This window comes from Magnolia sinica, chromosome 4 (assembly GCF_029962835.1).
Source record: "Magnolia sinica isolate HGM2019 chromosome 4, MsV1, whole genome shotgun sequence".
NCBI lineage: Eukaryota > Viridiplantae > Streptophyta > Magnoliopsida > Magnoliales > Magnoliaceae > Magnolia > Magnolia sinica.
Genome location: NC_080576.1, coordinates 86,216,020 through 86,234,570, shown reverse-complemented (window position 1 = coordinate 86,234,570; position 18,551 = coordinate 86,216,020). Strand labels below are relative to the sequence as shown.

The window sequence follows — 18,551 nt, the reverse complement described above, 5'->3', positions numbered from 1 at the left end:
CACTGCTTTTGTTTTCAGTACAAATGAGCATACATTGCACTTGCTACTTGTCTGTCTGATATTTTGTTATGCTTATTATTGAAGATCTGTAACTTCCCTACATAATTTTCATACTTTAGTCTTCGCAAAACCTATAGGAGTCTTTTTTTTTTTTGGTGCTCATGTGGTGTGTGATTGGTAGCAATCTTACAAAGTACGGACTCAAGAATAATTTACCAAGGCAATAAACCGTGGTTTGCAAGAAACTTAGGAAAATTTTGGGAAGAATTTGTTAAAAAATGGGATTGTTTTCCTCTGAAAAAGAGAGGCAGAATATATGTTTATTGAGGTTTTCAAACATTCATTAGATAATTGAACATTTCATGAATTTTTTGCAATTAATTTTCTTATTAATTTTAGATACTCTTATGTTATGAAGAATTCATGAATTATTTGGGAAAATTTCTTTTTCTATAAAATTCGCTAATAGTTGGCAATTTTCTTTTTTCTTTTTCAAAAAGTTGGCGAATCTTGTTAGAAGGTGGTAACAGAACAAAATCCGTACGGGCTGCATTGCTTTCCACCTACCATTGGTCTGAGATTTTGTTAGTCTATGGATGTTCTAATAGCTCAATTAATGAGCAAAAGTCATGAAGTATCTTGCTGTCTCAGATCAGTGGCTGATGATTAAAAAAACGCTATGGCCTCGAATAATCTTGATCTTGGCAAGCATGGCTGATAAACTTCGATTGACTAGAAGTCAATGAGCCAAATAGACCTATTCTTGAGACTGGTGGATCTTGGCTGAGCAAGAGTTTGATGACTTCACACTCTGGTAGCATGTGATACCCTGAAGGATTATTTCCACTTATTCCTTTTTTCCTCTTATATGGAGAGAAACAGGGTGGAGAAAATGTATCAAAATTAGCTAGTCCTGGTACTTGATTTCATTTTGTAAACAAATCTTGAAATAAAACCGAGTGAACCAATGACCAATATAACAAATCTTCATTTCATTTCCTTTTAGAATCAGTTTCCAATTGAAAAATAGATGCTTTTTTACTTAGTTGTACTATGGTCTTATAAAACTGTACTCTTTCTTTTGAATGTTAAAGGCATTATCTACGAGGATTCAACCTGGATTGGAACAAAAGATTGTTCTTCCACGAGATTCGTATCTTCAGGTGGTGTTTCAAATTTCTCTGATGCACCAATTCCATTCAGTTTTGTGGTGTACATATACTCTTTCATGTCTTCTTTGAATCTGTAAGGCTGCTTTGTGGAACCATCTGATGGACATTTCATGCAGGGTTATTTTGATAACGTTTCAGAGCATCTCAGAGTAGGGCCACCATTATATTTTGTTGTGAAGAACTTCAACTATAGGTATTGTGATAAATGTTATTTTACTCATCTGCCGTTCCTTTGATTTCTATACTTCCAATATGATGGCATTTCATGAGAATTTAGCATTAAGTACTGTCCAGCAGTTGTGATATTAACACTTCTTTTCTTTCTGTTTCTGTGAATCATCAAAATTAACTGATTCTATTGAGCATTCAGTAGAAGGGTTTTGGAAGAATTATGAGAATATTGATGCATACATAATCAGACCTATTGGATCATAATGTTGTCTTGGATAACTAATTCTTCTTTGACTAACCTAAGGAATGAGCCTTGTTAAACTGGGGACTGTGTTTTTAATATTAGATGTATCTGCAATTTACTTGCAGTGTGGGGGTACTTATTTAATGATCTACAATCATGTTCCTAGTTTCATGCTTCTATGTCAGTGGTTCAATAATGGTGTATGCTGCTCATTTTACTCCATAAGTAGCACAGTTGGGTCAGCAAATGAAGTAGGTACTTTTTTTTTTTCTTGTTCTCAGAAATATTGGTTGAGGTAGATTTTTAAGCACTTGAATATTTGGGAGATCCCTAATGGAGTAAAAATTGATGTCTTAGTTCCAAGCAATGTTTTCATTATTGACAATATTGGCTGATATCCCTCAATATATCTTGTATCCCACCTATATGATATGAAACGCACAGGTAGTGTCGATATATCCCATCTGTTTGGTCCAGTGAGCATTTTCGATTTTTGATCTTTCTTTATTTACATCATGTTAAATTAGTGTCAAATGGTTACAAATCTATGATTCTTAATGCTTTACATGAAAAATCATAGATTTGGAGCTTCGATTTTGAGATTTGGGGGAGATGGGCCGAGTTGCGACAAGTTGGAAAAATCAAAATTTCCCAATTTCTCACAAATCGGTTGTAATCTTTGTGTCCAAGCACAAAATCAAACAATATAACCTGATCTAGTGATTCTTCTTTTGCTTTTGATGTATTACTTGTGTTTCCATAATCTATTCTTTACATTTATAAGTTATGTAAATAGACTGAGTATATTTGCATCAATTCAATCAGACAACACATGGATTAGGCCACATACAAAGGAAACCTATCATGTGAACTTGTTTTTTTTTTTGTCATGTTTTGATTTTTAAGTGTGTATTGATGTCTCTTTTAACAATCCCTGAAGTTTCATTGAAAAATTTGACCAATTTCCCAATGTTTCCTCGTATACCCCTACAACGATACATTACGCGATACAACCGATATATCCCATGCGATAACCAATATGTATTTGTCTCTCAAGGGTGCGATACATTACATGATAATGATATAAAAAGCATTGGTTCCAATCAGTGTTCGAAATATCGGTATCACACTATGTATCGCACCTTTGGGATACAGGTACGTATCGGTTATTGCACGGGATATATCGTTTGTATCGCATAGTTTATCGCACTTTTTGGGAAAAATGGGGAAACATTGAGAAAATGGTTGAATTTTTTAATGAAACTATGGGGATTGTTAAAAAAGCCCTTAGTACACACTTTTAAATCATAACATCTCAAAAAAATATGCACACAATAAGTTTCCTTTGTATAGGGTCCTAAGCTATGCGATGTTTAATTGAACTAATGCAACTATATTTAAATTAGATGCCTGATATTTGTAAATATATCATAGTCATGTATGAAAACACAACCAATTCATTGAAAAGCAAAGGAAGAACTAAAGAAGTAAAATTTGAGAAATGGATGGACGGTGGGCGTCCCTCTCCCCACTGTTTTCTGTGGTGGGGTCCACTCTAGATATGGATTTGACTCATTATTTGTCTCATGCCTTAAAATTATCTAGCCAAATGGATGGACGGTGTAGATACAACACATACATCATGGTGGGCCCCACAGAACTTGGTGACGTCAATTCAGTAGCCAGTCTGGCTACGCAACATGTCAGTATCTAAGCCGCGTCCTACGCGGGAGAACTCCCCCGACACCAGCCACGGTCGGTGCTCTGTGGGCCCCAACATAATGTATTTGTTTCATCCATTCCGTTCATCCATTTTTACGGATCATTTTAGGATTTAATAAAAATAATTATAGGGATATAAATCTCAGGTGGACCACACCACAGGAAAACAATAATGATTGGATATCCACCATTTAAATCCTCCTAAAGCCCACTGCACTGTTTATTTCACATCTAATCTGTTGATTGGATCATAAAGACCCAGATGAAGGGAAAAAATAAATATCAGCTTGATCCAAAGCTTTTATGGCTCCCAAAACATTTTTAATGGTCAACGTTCATTCAACACTGTTTCTGTAATGTGGTCCACTTTATATTTTGATATGCCTCATTTTTTCTCTCATAAATAAAATGATCTATAAAAATAGGTGGACAGAAAGGATGAAACACATACATCATGGTGGGGCCCACAGAGCACCAACCACCAGCCATTGGTTGGTGCCCGTGGGAGTAGCCAATCCGTTTCGGACGTGGATTTCCTGCGAAAGTCTTTCGCAAGAAGTTCCTGCGCTGGGAACCCAGGTGGGGTCCACTGTGTTGTTTGTGAGAAATCCTCTCTGTCCATCCATTTTGTGAGTGCATTTTAGGATATGAGGCCAAAAATGAACCGTATCCAATACTCAAGTGGGCCAAAAACAGGAAAATTGAACGTCCACAGTTGAAATATTTGTGGGCCAACAGAAGTTTTGAATCATGCTAATATTTGTGTTTTCAGTTCATCCCAGTAATAATGATGTTATTAACGGTATGAATGGCATGTAAACATCACTGTCGAACCCAGGGAGGTTTCAACGTTAGGAATTTCCCTAACCACCTTTTCCTTTAGTACAGCCCACTTTAGTCTTGGATCCCTCTCAATTTTTGTCTACCCTCCTAAAATGAGCTCATAAAACGGATGGAGCGGATTCCTGAAAAACATCATCGTGTGCCCCACCTGAGTTCCCAGCGCAGGACTTCCTGTGAAAGGCTTCCGCAGGAAATCCGCTTCCATCCATTTCCTCCGCGCGTGGGTCAGTCAGTACCCCCACGTATAAATTTTGTGGGGTCCACCGTGATTTATGTATTTTATCCACTCCATCCATCCATTTTACCAGATAATTTTAGGGCTTTAACAGAAAAATGAAGTATATATAAACCACAAGTGGACCACACCAGAGGAAACATTGTGAATTGAACAACTACCGTTGAAAATTTCTCGGGAGCCACATCAGTGTTGGATCAAGCTTGTATTTGTTTTTTTCCCTTCATCCATGTTTGTGTGATCGTATGAACAGGTTTGATGAGAAATAAAGATGACTGTGGGCCTTAAAAAAGTTTCAACGGTGGAATTCATTATTCCAACTATTTCCTATGGTATGGTCCACTTGATCTTTGGGTATGATTAAATTTTGGGCTCAACCGTTAAAATAAGATGGAAAAACCGATGGACGGCGTGGATGGACCACATACATTAAAGGTGGGCCAAAGTGAGTTTACTAAGTATGATAAGAGCGTACTGAGTAATGCACCACTCAATCCGATCCCTTTTTCACCCTCATCCGCGCCCCTCTTTCACTTTCCCTCTCCTTCACGCACGCCGTCCCCTCAAATCTCGTTTCGGAAGGAAGGGTTCGTCAATCCGGCTTGATTCCTCGTCGGAATCTCCGAGAAATCAGCGAAGAAAGAGGGAAGTTGAAGAAAATGGTGAGAAAAATGATCGAAGAAAATGGAAATCGTACTTACCTGTCGAATGGCCCACCTCCGATCACCGCTATAGCCAGGTGCTCTCCGATTTCTCTCTCTGTTTTTTTTTTTTGCTAATTCAATTTTTTTGATTCTCCACAACCCAGATTGGATTTTTATGGTCTTTGTGGTGGTTAGCTACAGTGGGGCTCGTGAGTCCCCTGCAATCCACTTGTGAGTGTCCGACTGTCCGTGTTTGTTGATGTCCGACAATAATGGAGACGAAATCGCGCGATATCATCGATATATCGTGCGATATCGACGATATATCGGCCGACATCTGAATTTTGGATTTTTTGGTATCTTCCGGGGGTTATCGTGAGGGTATCGTCTCGCAGGGGTGCGATAACGATAATATCGGCCAATATATCGGCCGATAGTATCGATATTTCGAACACTGGTTCAAATATCAATTCCTGAGAGATAAATTTGCTAGCTGATCTATAGAGTTCAAATTGATAGGGGTTTTATCGTTTTTGCAAATGGAGTTCTTGTTTGGTGAGTCATTGCCATCATTCTTCATCTTTTAGAAATTCAGGCAGATGTGTAGAAATTGATTCTATGTTGTTGGATATTTGCTTGCGTCTTGTTGGCATTTTTTTGTTCCCTTTCCTTGGTTCTTTAAACAACAAAACGCTTCTATACGATTTTGATTCAAGTTGGATATAGGACATATGAACATAGATATGATGCTAAGCTACTTCCGACCTATCCTTAGAGCTGAAGTTGATAGTCATGCACTCCATTGATGCGATAAGTTTATGATATTTGTAAGTAGCCTCACTTCAGATCGGTGTATACCTTGGTAACATTTCTTTGGGTCCAGGGCTCTAACTTCAATTGAAATGATCTTCTCATGGTATACACAATTGGCGTTTTGGCTTTTTGTTGGGACTCCTTTCAACTAATGAAAGAGGGATGTGTGGTACAACATTATCGATACTAAGTGAGAGATACATACGCAAACAAAGATGGTGATATTTATGCAAAAGATTAGTCAAATGATCTGATCACTTAAATATCATGAGCGTCAAAACCTTGGCAAGTTCTTAATTTTCCACAATTTTATTGCGAAATTGTAGCAATATTATCCTAAGATCTAGTTTAAGATTTTAATGTTATTTCTCTCAATCAAGGCACATTTGTAGGAGGAAGTCAAATTCTCAATAATTTTCTTATAGCCCACGAATGCATTGACTCTAAGGCTAAGGAGAAGAAAGTAGGAGTTGTTTGCAAACTTGATGTTGAGAAAGCTTTTATGATCACGTTGATTGGGATTTTTTGGATTATATGTTGGGTTAACTGGGTTTTAAGGACAAATGGTGGATGTGGATTCAGAATTGCATTAAATTTCCCTTCTTTTCGGTGCTCGTTAACGGTTCCTTGAAAAGTTATTTCAAACCTTCGAGGGGGCTAAACAAGGGGACCCGCTCTCTCTGTACCTTTTCCTTGTGGGGGAAGCCTTCAGTTACATGCTCATTAGAGGTCAACAATCAAATCTTATTTCTAGTTTTCAGGTTGCAAATTTGGGAGATCAGTTATCTCATCTTCAGTTTGTGGATGACAAGATCATTTTTTGCGAGGCAGATCCCCTAATGGTTGAAGACTTGCAGAAAGTGGTCATGTGTTTTGAAGTTGTATCCATTTTGAAGATCAACGTGGCCAAAAGCAAGATGCTAGGCATCAATCTCGACAAAGGAATTTCCCTCTTAGCTTCGATTTTCAGGTGCAAAGTGGGCTCCTTTTCCTCTATTTGGGGCTCCTGTTATGTATTGGCAAGCCACCTAAGCATATTTGGGACAGGGTTATTGAGAGAGCGGAAAGGAAACTATCCAAGTGGAAGGGTAGATATTTCTCTATTAGAGGCCGTCTCACTCTCATCAAATCAATCCTCTCCAACATGCCATTATACTTTATGTCCCTTGTTAAATGCCCCAATTCGGTGTCAGTAATTTGGACAAGTTAAGAAGGAATTTTCTTTGGAGAGGCTCCAAGGAAGGTTCCAAGTTTCATCCTGCTCAAATGGGAAGAGATTTGCAAACCCATTAATCAAGGTGGGGTGGGTGTGCGAAGGTTAAACAATATGAATATTGTCCTCAGAAAATGGTTATGGTGTTTCGCGACGAAAGGCCTTTTATAGTCGCTAGCAAGTATAGGTTGCAAGAGTGCTGCTGGGAAACCAAGTGATCCTTCCTGTATAGGGCTTCATGCGTTTGGAAAATGGTTACAACTACTAGATCTTTGTTTCACCGCAGCCCATAGCATTTCCTTTTCAATGGCAGATGGTTCTATAATCCACCCCCCCCCCCCCCAAATGATTTTATACTCCTTGCCAATTTGGCTCCATTCCAAGGTGGCAGACTGTTTTTCCTCCTGAGCTACCTCTGTTTCTTGGTTTCCATTGTGCAGGAGGGTTTGTCGGATATCAAGGTGGATGAGCTTATCCTGCTTCTATCTCGATTACAATTAGTTATCCCGGGTAGGGAGGTTGACTCCATGGTTTGGAAAAACCATAGTTAAGGTATTTTTCTTAGTCAGGTCCTTTTACAAGACCCTCTGTGACGGTATCTGGGAGAACGATGTTAGGCACGCCTTTCACTTCTAGTCTTATGGTTGCCTCCCAAAGTTGTAGCTCTTACGTGGTTGGTTGGGAGAAGGAAAGTTCTTACGATTGACAACTTTCCTTGCTCATGCCAAGCATGTGCTACACGCGCAATTAAGATGCAGAGTCTGTTGATCATTTGTTTTTATTTTGCGCTTCTGTGGCTTTCATTTGGAATCATGCCCTTGGGACTTTCAGTGTCCAATGGGTTATATTAGGTTTGGTTCGGGATCATCTTTGGGCATCACACGGGGGTAATGGGGGTACCCAAGAACTGTACCAATTGGCTCCTATTGCTGTTGCCTGTTTGGTGGTCAATTTTGGACGAAAAGAAATTATAGTCATTTCCGGGATACCTCTCAATCGGAGGAATACATGGTAGAGGGTGTTTTGGTGTTGGTTGTTGATTGGTAAGCTTGCTATTTTCGGGTGTTTTTAGTCATGAGGCTGTCGGGTTGCCTTCTTTTTGTTGTCATTCTCTTTTTGAATTCTTTGCTGCTTGATTTTGCTTGTGGCTTTTCTAATAAATTTATTCACTCCACAATTTTTTTTATATTTAAAAATAATCTTTATATATATAAATATTTAAACTTTTAAAATGTTATTCATCATCATCATCATCATCTAAGCCTTATCCCAATTCCCAACCAAGTGGGGTCAGCTAGATGAATCCTTTTCCGCCATTCCTGCCTATCAAGGGCCATAACTTTAGTTAGACCACAGGTCATCAAGTCTTGTTTTTTAAAAAAAATTACTTCTATACACATCTTTTTTAGGACTCCCTCTTGCCCTTTTAAAGCCTTTTAACTTGTAACAACTCACTCCCAAGTCCCAACCAGCATAGTTCTTGGTCTTCATTGCATATGATATCCAAGTCAATGTTTTAAATATCGACCATATTGTCCGATATATCCCACGATATATCTTGTATCTCACTTGTGTGAGATGAAACGCACGAGTAGTGGGATATATCCCACATTTTCGTTCCTTTTTTTTTTCCCTTGTAAATCAATGTTAAATTGTTACAAATCCATGATTTTTCATGTTTTGCATGAAAATCATGGATTAGGAGCTTCGATTTTGAGATTTGAAGGAGAATGACCGAATTGCGGAAAATTGAAAAAAAAAGAAGAAGAAGAAAATTTTCCCAATTTCTTGCAAATCAGTTGCAATCTTTGTGTCTAAACATAAAATCAAACATGTATGTAACCTAATCTAGTGATTATTCTTTTGCATTTGAATGTATTGCTTGTGTTTCCACACGTTTTCTTACATTTATAAATTATATGAATAAACTTTGAATATACTTGCATCAATTTAGTTAGACAACACATAGATTAGGACCCCATACAAAGAAAACCTATTATGTGCACTTATTTTTTGTAATGTTTTGATTTGTAAGTGTGCAATGATGTTTTTTTTAACAATCACTGAAATTTCATTGAAAAATTGACCAATTTCCAATGATTCCCCATGTTTCCAATAACAGCGATATATTACCCGATACAACCAATGTATCCCATGCGATAACCGATGCGCATCCGTATCCCAAGGGTGCGATATGTAACGCGATACTGATATTTTGAACACTGGTCCAAACCATTCATTTCTAATTCTATCATTGTCTTTCCACAAATCCCTTTCAACATCCTCATTTCAACTGCACATCCTATGAAATTGTTCCTCAACTTCCTAACATTGTCCCGTAAAGCGTGGCTGGTCTTATAACCTTCCTATAAAATTTCCCATTTAGTTTGAGTGGTAGACGATGATCACATAAAACTCTACTTGTCGGCTTATGGGCGATTCGGAAGGAGCAAAGCAATAGGTGTTTTCGGAATAAATCAAGCTATCTAAGGGGAGTGTTTCTTCATGCCAAATCATATGTGATAGAATGGGCAGTGGTTTCCCTAAATTCTAGGATTCTTTGCTGTCGGGGTTGTAGCTTTTTGGCTTTTGTGTTAGCTTTATCACTGGCAAATGTTTTTTCCTTTTTAGGTTGTATTCTTTCGGCATTGCCGCTTATCAATAAATTGTCATCCTTTCAAAAAGGAAAAAAAAAATTGCATAAAACTTCAAATGTATATCTCCATTTATACCACCCCACTAGCCTTCTCAATCTTTCTTCTCATGAATTATTGACTTAAGATATCAGAAGTAGTAATTTTGGGGAACTTCTTGCCCAATAATCTTAATTAATTCCTTGTCCTAATCCTATATTACACTCCATATAGTTTGCTTTAGTCATTGTTCAGAGTATGCCTAATATTATCGAAATATCCTCGTTATTATCTGCATCTCCAGCGCGGCAATACTGATAACGTTAGTAGTATCGGAAATTTTAGGTATAAGTGATATATCGCTAAGTGTCGCCAATGTATCACCAATATGTTTTACTGTATAAACTCTAGGTGTCTCTTATGTCGCCAGTGTATTGGTGATATTTTAATAATATCGCCAATGTATTTATATTGCCAAAAATATGTTTATTAAAAAAAATTTGGTTTCAATTTTTATGGGTGCATGGTTGTATGATGAAATGCATGTTTTTATGTGTGTGTGTACACACACACATATGGATGGATGGATGGTTGGTTGGATGGATAGATGGATCTGTGTGTGTGTGTGCACGCATGCATGGATGGTTGGATGGATCATGCATGTGTTTGTATGTTTGTATGTGCAGACCCCATGTAGAAACTTTCCGTAATTTGTCAATACGGGGTGTTGAAGGGAGTCTTTATCAATATAAATGATTGCCCCTTTCTCGTAATTTGTTTGCTCCTGTAGTGACTCTAATCAATTGCAGTGTAATCTTCATGGTCAATAGATTCACTGTGGCCCTTAAAATGGTGGGGAGTTAACTTAAAGGGTTTTGTTTGTGAGGCCTAAATAAAGGTAAAGGACATCCCCCTGCATGCTTGGTATCAGAAAATTGTTAAGGAGGTGGGATCTGCAATGGGTTAGGTGATGGAATATGATGACCACTCGGTTGATGGCCAAATTATGTAGGCAGCTAGACTAAATCTCTTGGTATATGATTCAAAGCCTTTACTAAAGGTGGTGAACTAGCAAATGTATTTGTGGTAGACATTTAAGAGGAGGAATTTGACATGGGAGGATAGGCGGTCCTGGGTTGAGCAATCAGCCAGCATGAGGTCTCTGGTGGGGGCTCATTGGTGATAGAAGTGCTTGAATTGAAGTTTCCAATTGAGGTAGGATCAAGGGGAAGGAGATGGGAGTAGTGTATAATTTAACAAGGGTATTTTAGGTAGAAAATGCGCCTGATAAATATACCCTCCACTAGTTTTGGGGTTTAAAATATAAAAATCCATATTTTATGTTTTGGAAATACCCCCAAAACGTAAAATATGGATTTCTGTATTCTAGACCAAAATCCTAACCACTTCTTTTTCTACAAAAGTGTGCTACGAGGTGGTTCTTGGGTACAAGGGATCACTCAGTTTCTTCCACTTGATCTTTGTATATACTAAGTAATTAACCCATTGATGTATGATTTATCAAGTAGGCCTGTGGTAGTTCTACACTCTCATTGTTGGTCCCAATCTCTATAAAGAGGGGCTGTATCAGGTTGGCAGCTGGTGTAAAACTTTGGCTACAACTTCTCATTAATCCCGACTTTATGACATTTTGAGATAGAGTGGAATGGCAGAACAAGATTTGTATGGTGCGGCAACTTACATGATGATGATGTGTGGTTTATCACTTTATGGTAGTGGATCACTAGATTGTATGTGATTCCCATGTAAGTTTAGCTATGTTTTTGTGACTTGTCCTAGGATATTAGATATGATTTTGATGGATTTTTTCTAATGCAGGGGCATTTTCACACCGGGCTCGAGTGGGGTAGCTGGTGGGATGCGGGGACACACTCGGGGTGGGTGACGCATGTGATTTGGGGCCCATGGGGGAGGTCTCGTGTTCGAGACTCCTCACTGGGGGGTGATTAATGTGCATTTCACACCGGGCTCGAGTGGGGTAGCCTGTGGGATGCGGGAACACACTTGGGGTGGGCGGCCCGCGTGAGGCGGGTGGCTCGTGTGAGGCGGTATCCATGTGATTTGGGGCCCACGAGGGGGGTTCGGCCGAGGTCCTAACCCATGTGATGCGGGGCCTGGGATATGAGATAAAATGATTAATTCGCCATACTCTAACAGTTCGAGCTTTTAGAGCAAGTGTTTAATTGTCCTGCATCATTTTCTTTTTTGTGTCAACACCTGTTACATATATTTTTATTACGTGTTGCACTATTTTCTATTTTTTTGTTTCATTTTTTTTCTGAAATTTTATTTTTTTAGCGCATGTTGACTGAAACAAAATGCATAAACTTTCTGTTCGAAAAAAATAAATAAATGGAAACATGCACCAGTAAAAAATTGACAATTAAGTGACAAGAAGAACCGTGATCCCTCAAGAGTGAAGGAAAAGGATTTTTTAATGAATAAGTGAAATTTTATTGAGAAAAGAGAGAATGAAAACAAAAAAGAAAAAGAAAAAACTCCCCACATACAAAATCAAGGAGAAGGATTTTCTTTTGAAGGGATCTTATTGGCCAAGAGATCTTATGGGTAGTAGTTTGTTACCTGTGGATGGTCAGGGCCCATGCATGTGCAGACCTCATGTAGAAGTAGGGTGCTATTATTTTCTTAGTGGAGTATGAGATGGGGGAATTATGTTACACTCGAAGACACTATCCTTGGGTTTTCAGCTTCTGTTACTCTTTCACCTACTCCCCCATTGCATTTATGGCTTGTGGATGAGCTATGACAGCATTGGACAAATGGGCCCCCTTTCCTAAGTGCTCTAGATCATTCCTCTATTGGGCCCCACCGTGGATGGATTGGCTTCAAGAATCAAGGTTCAACGATCTTAGACCTTGATTTCAGGCCTCTTGGTTGAGCAAGGGCCAACACATTGCATCTCATTCACATGAGTGATCTTCAAATGGGAGGAAAAAATGGGATCCATATTGTGAGGATGCAATAGAAAAATGTCAAGTGAATGGCCCCAACTGTGATGAACCATGCCCCACATAATCATCATCTAATCCTTATCCCAACTAATTGGGGTTGGCTACATGGATCCTTTTCCACCATGCACCAAATATAAGTCTAATTTGGTAATCGTGACCGTTCAATTATTGGGTTGCAAAGAGATGGTTAAGATGAAATGCAGCAGCCACACATTTTGCTTTTAATCTTGATCATTCCCTATTCCAGGGTGTTCGACAAACAGCCATGTTGAGGCACAGTTGTGTCCAGCCTGGATTTTCCAGAACAAATTTGTCTACTCAGGCCTGTCTAAAACACAACTTTGGTGGTTGCTAAACAACTTTTAAGGCTTTGTTTGGACACACCCTCAAAAGGGGTTGATGCCAAAATGCCATTTGAAGTCGAAGCCTAGTTTTTTGTGTTGGATACACTTCGCAAACTGTTGTTTGATCGCCTGCTCGATGAAATAAATGCTGAAAGCCCACTTGCTGACCAATCCGATGGTTTTCAGCGAGTCAACCAACAAAATTGTCGGAAACATCCTTTACAAGAAACCCTCTTTTGCGGGTGTTGCATCCAAATGGGCCTTGAATTTCTATCACTTTCAGTTAAACCGGCGGACCTGCTTTTCCTCCTGAATATCTTCATGCATATATTTACAGCTCATATCACTGCCTGAATTTCAAACTCCTTCCTATTGCACAACCAAATCGAGCAGACTAATTGTATATAACCTCTATGAATATTTGGTATTTTTGAATGGTGTTAATAGTGGGCAGTGCGCTGAACGTAAAACATATAGGGAGTTCTTACATGTCATAATCATGTACGGAGATCTGTTTTCGTTTACCGGCCTTTAAAATGTTTCTCTTAGGGCGTGTTTGGATTCACGTTTGGGAGTGTATAGTATCATATTAAGACCCTTGATGGGACATGTCCTTTGTTTATTTTCGAATGGCTGGGCGACGCATTCCACGCGCGCGAATACGCCCTGGGAACCACTTTTTGTCATCGATTGGATACTACCCGCTGACGGCTATGCAGTGTCTGGTTCATCTCTTCGCTCGATCGTATTGAAGAGGGATTGAAGTCGAAAATACACCATATCAAAGCCGCCTCCGTCTTTATAAAAAAAAATAAAAAATAAAAAATCGGAACCCGGAGGATAGTCGCCAGCAGTCACTGATGCTGATCTGGCTGCACTGCTACACGACAATCCAACCATTAGCTATACCGCCAATGTCGTTGCTTCTTTGGACAGCCGCTAACAGAGATGGCCCTGACTCTGCCTTCTTCTCCAAAGACGGCAAGGCCATTGCTGCTGGAAATCACAGATGGGTTTCTCTAGGTGCGGCAGCTATTAATGGCTTTCGGCGGTGCTGGAAGGTGTGGATGGGCAAACAAGGGGCGTGCACTGCTACTGGCCATTTCTAATGGAGTTTTTCGTTGTGGTAATTAGTCACCAGCAACACCGGGAACCAGATGTGTGTTCGGCCATTAATGGCGGTCAACGGCAATGGAAGAGGATGATGGGTAGAAGTTCGCCGTTGTCGGCCATGGCAACCGGCATTGCTATGATCCAATCTGATGGGTAGAGTCTTACATCCCATGTCGTAACATGATCTGGGATAACTGATGAATGGAGTTGATTCCACGAACATCACGATGGCTCACACCTAGCTTCCTGTCGCAGGCAATCCGAGTCCTGACAAAGCCCGCAATTCCGACCTGAATTTTGTGGTGAAAGAAACCCACAAAATCAAGACCATATAACTCAGTTCGGCATCTGTATCGCCACACTGATTGTGTAGTACGACGACCATGGCTGCCCTATGGCCATCAACTCACAATCAGTGCAGACTGGTGTCCCAGGCCCTTATACGTCGTTTCCAAACATTGATCTGACATAAAATTGTATACATGCTAGGATAATACGTCCCATCCAAACATTGGTTAGTGGTACGTTTCTGATGGATATATTCTGAATATCGCCCAACGTATACGTGAACTGTACCGGAATACAATACAATACACCCAAAACGTGAATCCAAACAGGCCCTTAGTTATTAACCATTGATATCTTACGTACTTTAATTTTTTTGAGTTACAACTTCTGTTTATCACTTTAAAGAAGTATTCATTATTTATTGTTTGTTTGTTAATCTGAAAAACAATAACAAGAATTCAATTAAATTTTAGTGGTGTTAATTTTTTTTTCTTACATTTTCCCTCTTTTGGCAGCTTGGAATCAAACGATACAAACCGGTTATGCTCCATCAGCCAGTGTGATTCCAACTCTCTTTTAAATGAGGTACTGTACTTAGTTGACTGTAAAGAACATGCCTTGCTATGTAACTATAGCATTCAATTTTTTTCCTTCTTAAATTGCAGTTGAGGATATTATTTTAAACATTATTTATCATCATTCCAGAAATTCCTTGATAAAATGTTGCAAAGAATTTCTTTATTGGCCAATGGGATGAATCATCTATATTCCTACAACTGAAGTCATTCACAAAATTATTTTCTTTCACATGTAACTGGAAAAAACTGAATATCTCATTACATACTGTTATGAGATGAAAGAGCTTTTACTAGATTTTACAATGATATGAATTACAATGATGACAACACCCGTTAGATAAACACATGTTGACAACTGACAAATATAACTATAACAAATATAAGAGCCTGTTTGTTTTGCCCATTACCACAGTAATGTTAAGGAAATGAAAAAAGATTTACAAATTACTTGTCTCTTGACAAAAGCTGCATTTGATCACAATGATGACAATTTTACATTGTTTGATTTATACACGGTACACTCGTGCAATTTTACATTACTTCAATGTTAACTCATCATCAAAATAAATTGATGTTGCTGTTTGGTTGGAGATTTTTACAGTAATCACATGAAAAAGTGTAATGATTATAAATCACTTATTTGTTGCATACATATATATTTAACCAGCCATTCATGTGTTTGTTTTGGCAGTGGTAAAACAATAATGATAACACAGTTACTTTACATTACCAAGGAAATGGGCATAACAAACAGGTCCTATAAGTACAATACCGGTGATAGCAATGGGACACATCCATCTATTGCTTTAATACTCCTCCTTAAGTTGGGCAGTGAAGCTTGATACATTCCCAACTTATTCTGAAACCAGGAAGACTTCGGATGAATGAGGCCATGAGAACAAGGTATTAAAAAATGGTTTACGTAATGCTAATGGTGGGAATCGTTATGCGTTATGGGACTGTAACGGGTAAAATGGCCTGCAATGGCCCATTATGGGGCCAATACGGTTTAAAAAAATGGTCGTTACAGCCCATATCATAATACCGTTATTGAAAACCTTGCATGAGAATGAGGCTGGTGAGTCAATGTGTCCTTGACATAGTGACGAATGCATGACTGCGCGTAACAAAAGTTGCTTGTCTCAGTAAACCAAAATGCAATATTTATAGGATGAGAAGTTTTCAGAGTCAGTTTGAGGTGCTGAGGACCACTCACTAAACTCCTGTATGCAAACAAATCTGGGATGAAGAGCCAGCACCAGAGAAAAGCTGGGGCCAAAGCTCAAGTCCACCTCATGCTGTCTTAACTAGAAAAGAATTGAAACAAAAGAGTTTCATTGAAAACAACATGGTCCTGAATTTGGATATGTCTATGCTTTGTGTGTAAAGAATAAAAAAAAAGAAGAAGAGGAGAAGAGAAAGGTATGAGAGAAGGTGAGGAGAGATTAAGGGCTCCCTCTCTCATCTTATTTTTTAAAGTGAGACCTAAACAAAAAGAAACGGTGTCCTGAGAGAGCAGGAAATACATAAAATCACACACCCAGAGTGTCTATGTAGCATGGTATCGGCTGATACTATCATTATCGTAGCCTGCCGTTATAAGATGTATGGGGGAATTGACAAAATTTCCAGTATCGCAGTATCTCATGCATCCTGTGATATGTCATGATATTATCGATATCAATATATCGCACAGGGACCCTTTATAATCCACTGTATCATCGATGCATCATACATGCAGTATCCACAATACGTTCTGAAAATCCTATGAAATGCAAATTCAGAAAAAAATAGTAAAAATTAAAATATTTTTTCTTTAAATCTTTTGGGAAAAATTATACATTGGGGTGATTAACAGCTTGACATGAACTGTTTTGCGTCAAAACATGATTTTGGTGGAGAGTTGCGAACTGATAGTGGAAACGGGCCAGAATCTAATTGGTGAGAGAAGTTAGATTAAATGTGTTAAAATTCTTATCTTTAGTACAAATTAGGTAGAAAATAATTGTAAACCTATATCTATTCATGATTTTCATGCATTGACATGGATTTGAGCCAAGAATTTTCAATTTTCATGGATGATTCTTGCTTCATTTTCATTTTTGGATGTATTATTTGTGTTTTATTACTTGTATTCAATGAGATTTGAATACTATGAACTCATTTTGTATATAATTGCCTCAGTTTTGTCCAATAGTCAACAATCCATAGTTTGGCCCTCCACACAATGGAAACCTATTATGCATAGCTGCTTTTTCCAATGTTTTGAGTTCAGTGTGCAATCATGTGAGATGTATTAGGACTGCATTACTCCGTAACTAATATAGACACCTTAAACAACTAAAGGGTATATACTATATACACTATGATACTAGAGCCTTGAAAAAACTGTACTGTCTGAGTCAGATGCTTGAGTCCTCAGTTAAAGTATCATCCTTTGAAAGATCCGAAATCCAAATTGACTGGGACCTTGAATTATAGAGTTATCACTTATCTAGAATTTGTTGCAAATCGTGCCAAGTAGGCAACAAATTCAACGTGTGATATTGTGAGATATTTTAACATGATTATACCTGTAGCAATGTCCAATCCTTGTTGGACCTGCATCCTAAGAATTTGGATTTTGTGGATCTGCCAAACCTGATCCTTGCCATACCTCTTACCCAGACACAACTTGGTTAACATAGTATATGACTGTAGCAGTTGTAATAGTAAAATATGAACAGTACTAACAGTCAACATAGATTTATCTATCTACTGTTACATGGACACTTCTGGTAACTTAATGTTTATTCTTTATTTACCATTGTTTCTTTTACAGATATCAAGAGCATCCTTACTGCCAGATTCAAGCTACATCGCTAAGCCAGCTGCTTCATGGCTTGATGATTTTCTTGTATGGATATCTCCAGAAGCTTTTAGTTGCTGCCGCAAGTTTACAAATGGGAGTTATTGCCCCCCTGATGATCAGGTCAAGAAACTTTATCATTAATCTCTCGCATCTTACACCTACACTACTAGACTTATCTTGCACCAAAATTGAAATGTCCATCTTAAAAAAAAATAAATCCTGTTTTAGTTAATTTCATCTATGAAAATGAAGAAACATATATATATATATATATATATATATATATATATATATATATATAGAGTAGTGGTCTCCTGCTCACTGTACTGTAGGAGACCATCATGCGGACGAAGATGGGCTTGCTTAGGAGGGGTGGGCTATGGGTGAGCCTTAACGTGATACATTCATAAAATCAACTCTGACCATTAGTTCTGTGATGGAAAGTTACCCATAGGGCTCATAAAATAGTCAGATTCGTGATTCATGTGGGCCACACCAAGGGAAACAATAGGAGAGGAGAGCCTACCATTGAATTTTTACAGGGCCCACCGTGATGTTTATGTGAAATCCAATTCATCCATTAGATGCCATACTAAAATTTAGGCATGGGCCCCAAAAATCAGGCCTATTCGTGATTCAGGTGGGCCAAGCTCCAAGCTAAGGGAAACAATTTGGACGGTGATTATTCTCTTGT

At 38.5% G+C, this 18,551-nt stretch overlaps 1 protein-coding gene across 4 annotated transcripts in view; it reads left to right on the top strand.

The window, feature by feature from the left end:
• LOC131243314 (uncharacterized) overlaps window positions 1-18,551 on the top strand; it is a 135,474-nt gene that overhangs the window by 89,228 nt on the left and 27,695 nt on the right. For all 4 annotated transcript variants that reach the window (XM_058242565.1, XM_058242562.1, XM_058242561.1 and 1 more), the window contains 4 exons: window positions 1,095-1,163; window positions 1,289-1,365; window positions 14,944-15,013; window positions 17,828-17,977. In XM_058242565.1, the coding sequence (XP_058098548.1) occupies window positions 1,095-1,163; window positions 1,289-1,365; window positions 14,944-15,013; window positions 17,828-17,977 (366 nt within the window). The remainder of the gene's footprint in view (window positions 1-1,094; window positions 1,164-1,288; window positions 1,366-14,943; window positions 15,014-17,827; window positions 17,978-18,551) is intronic.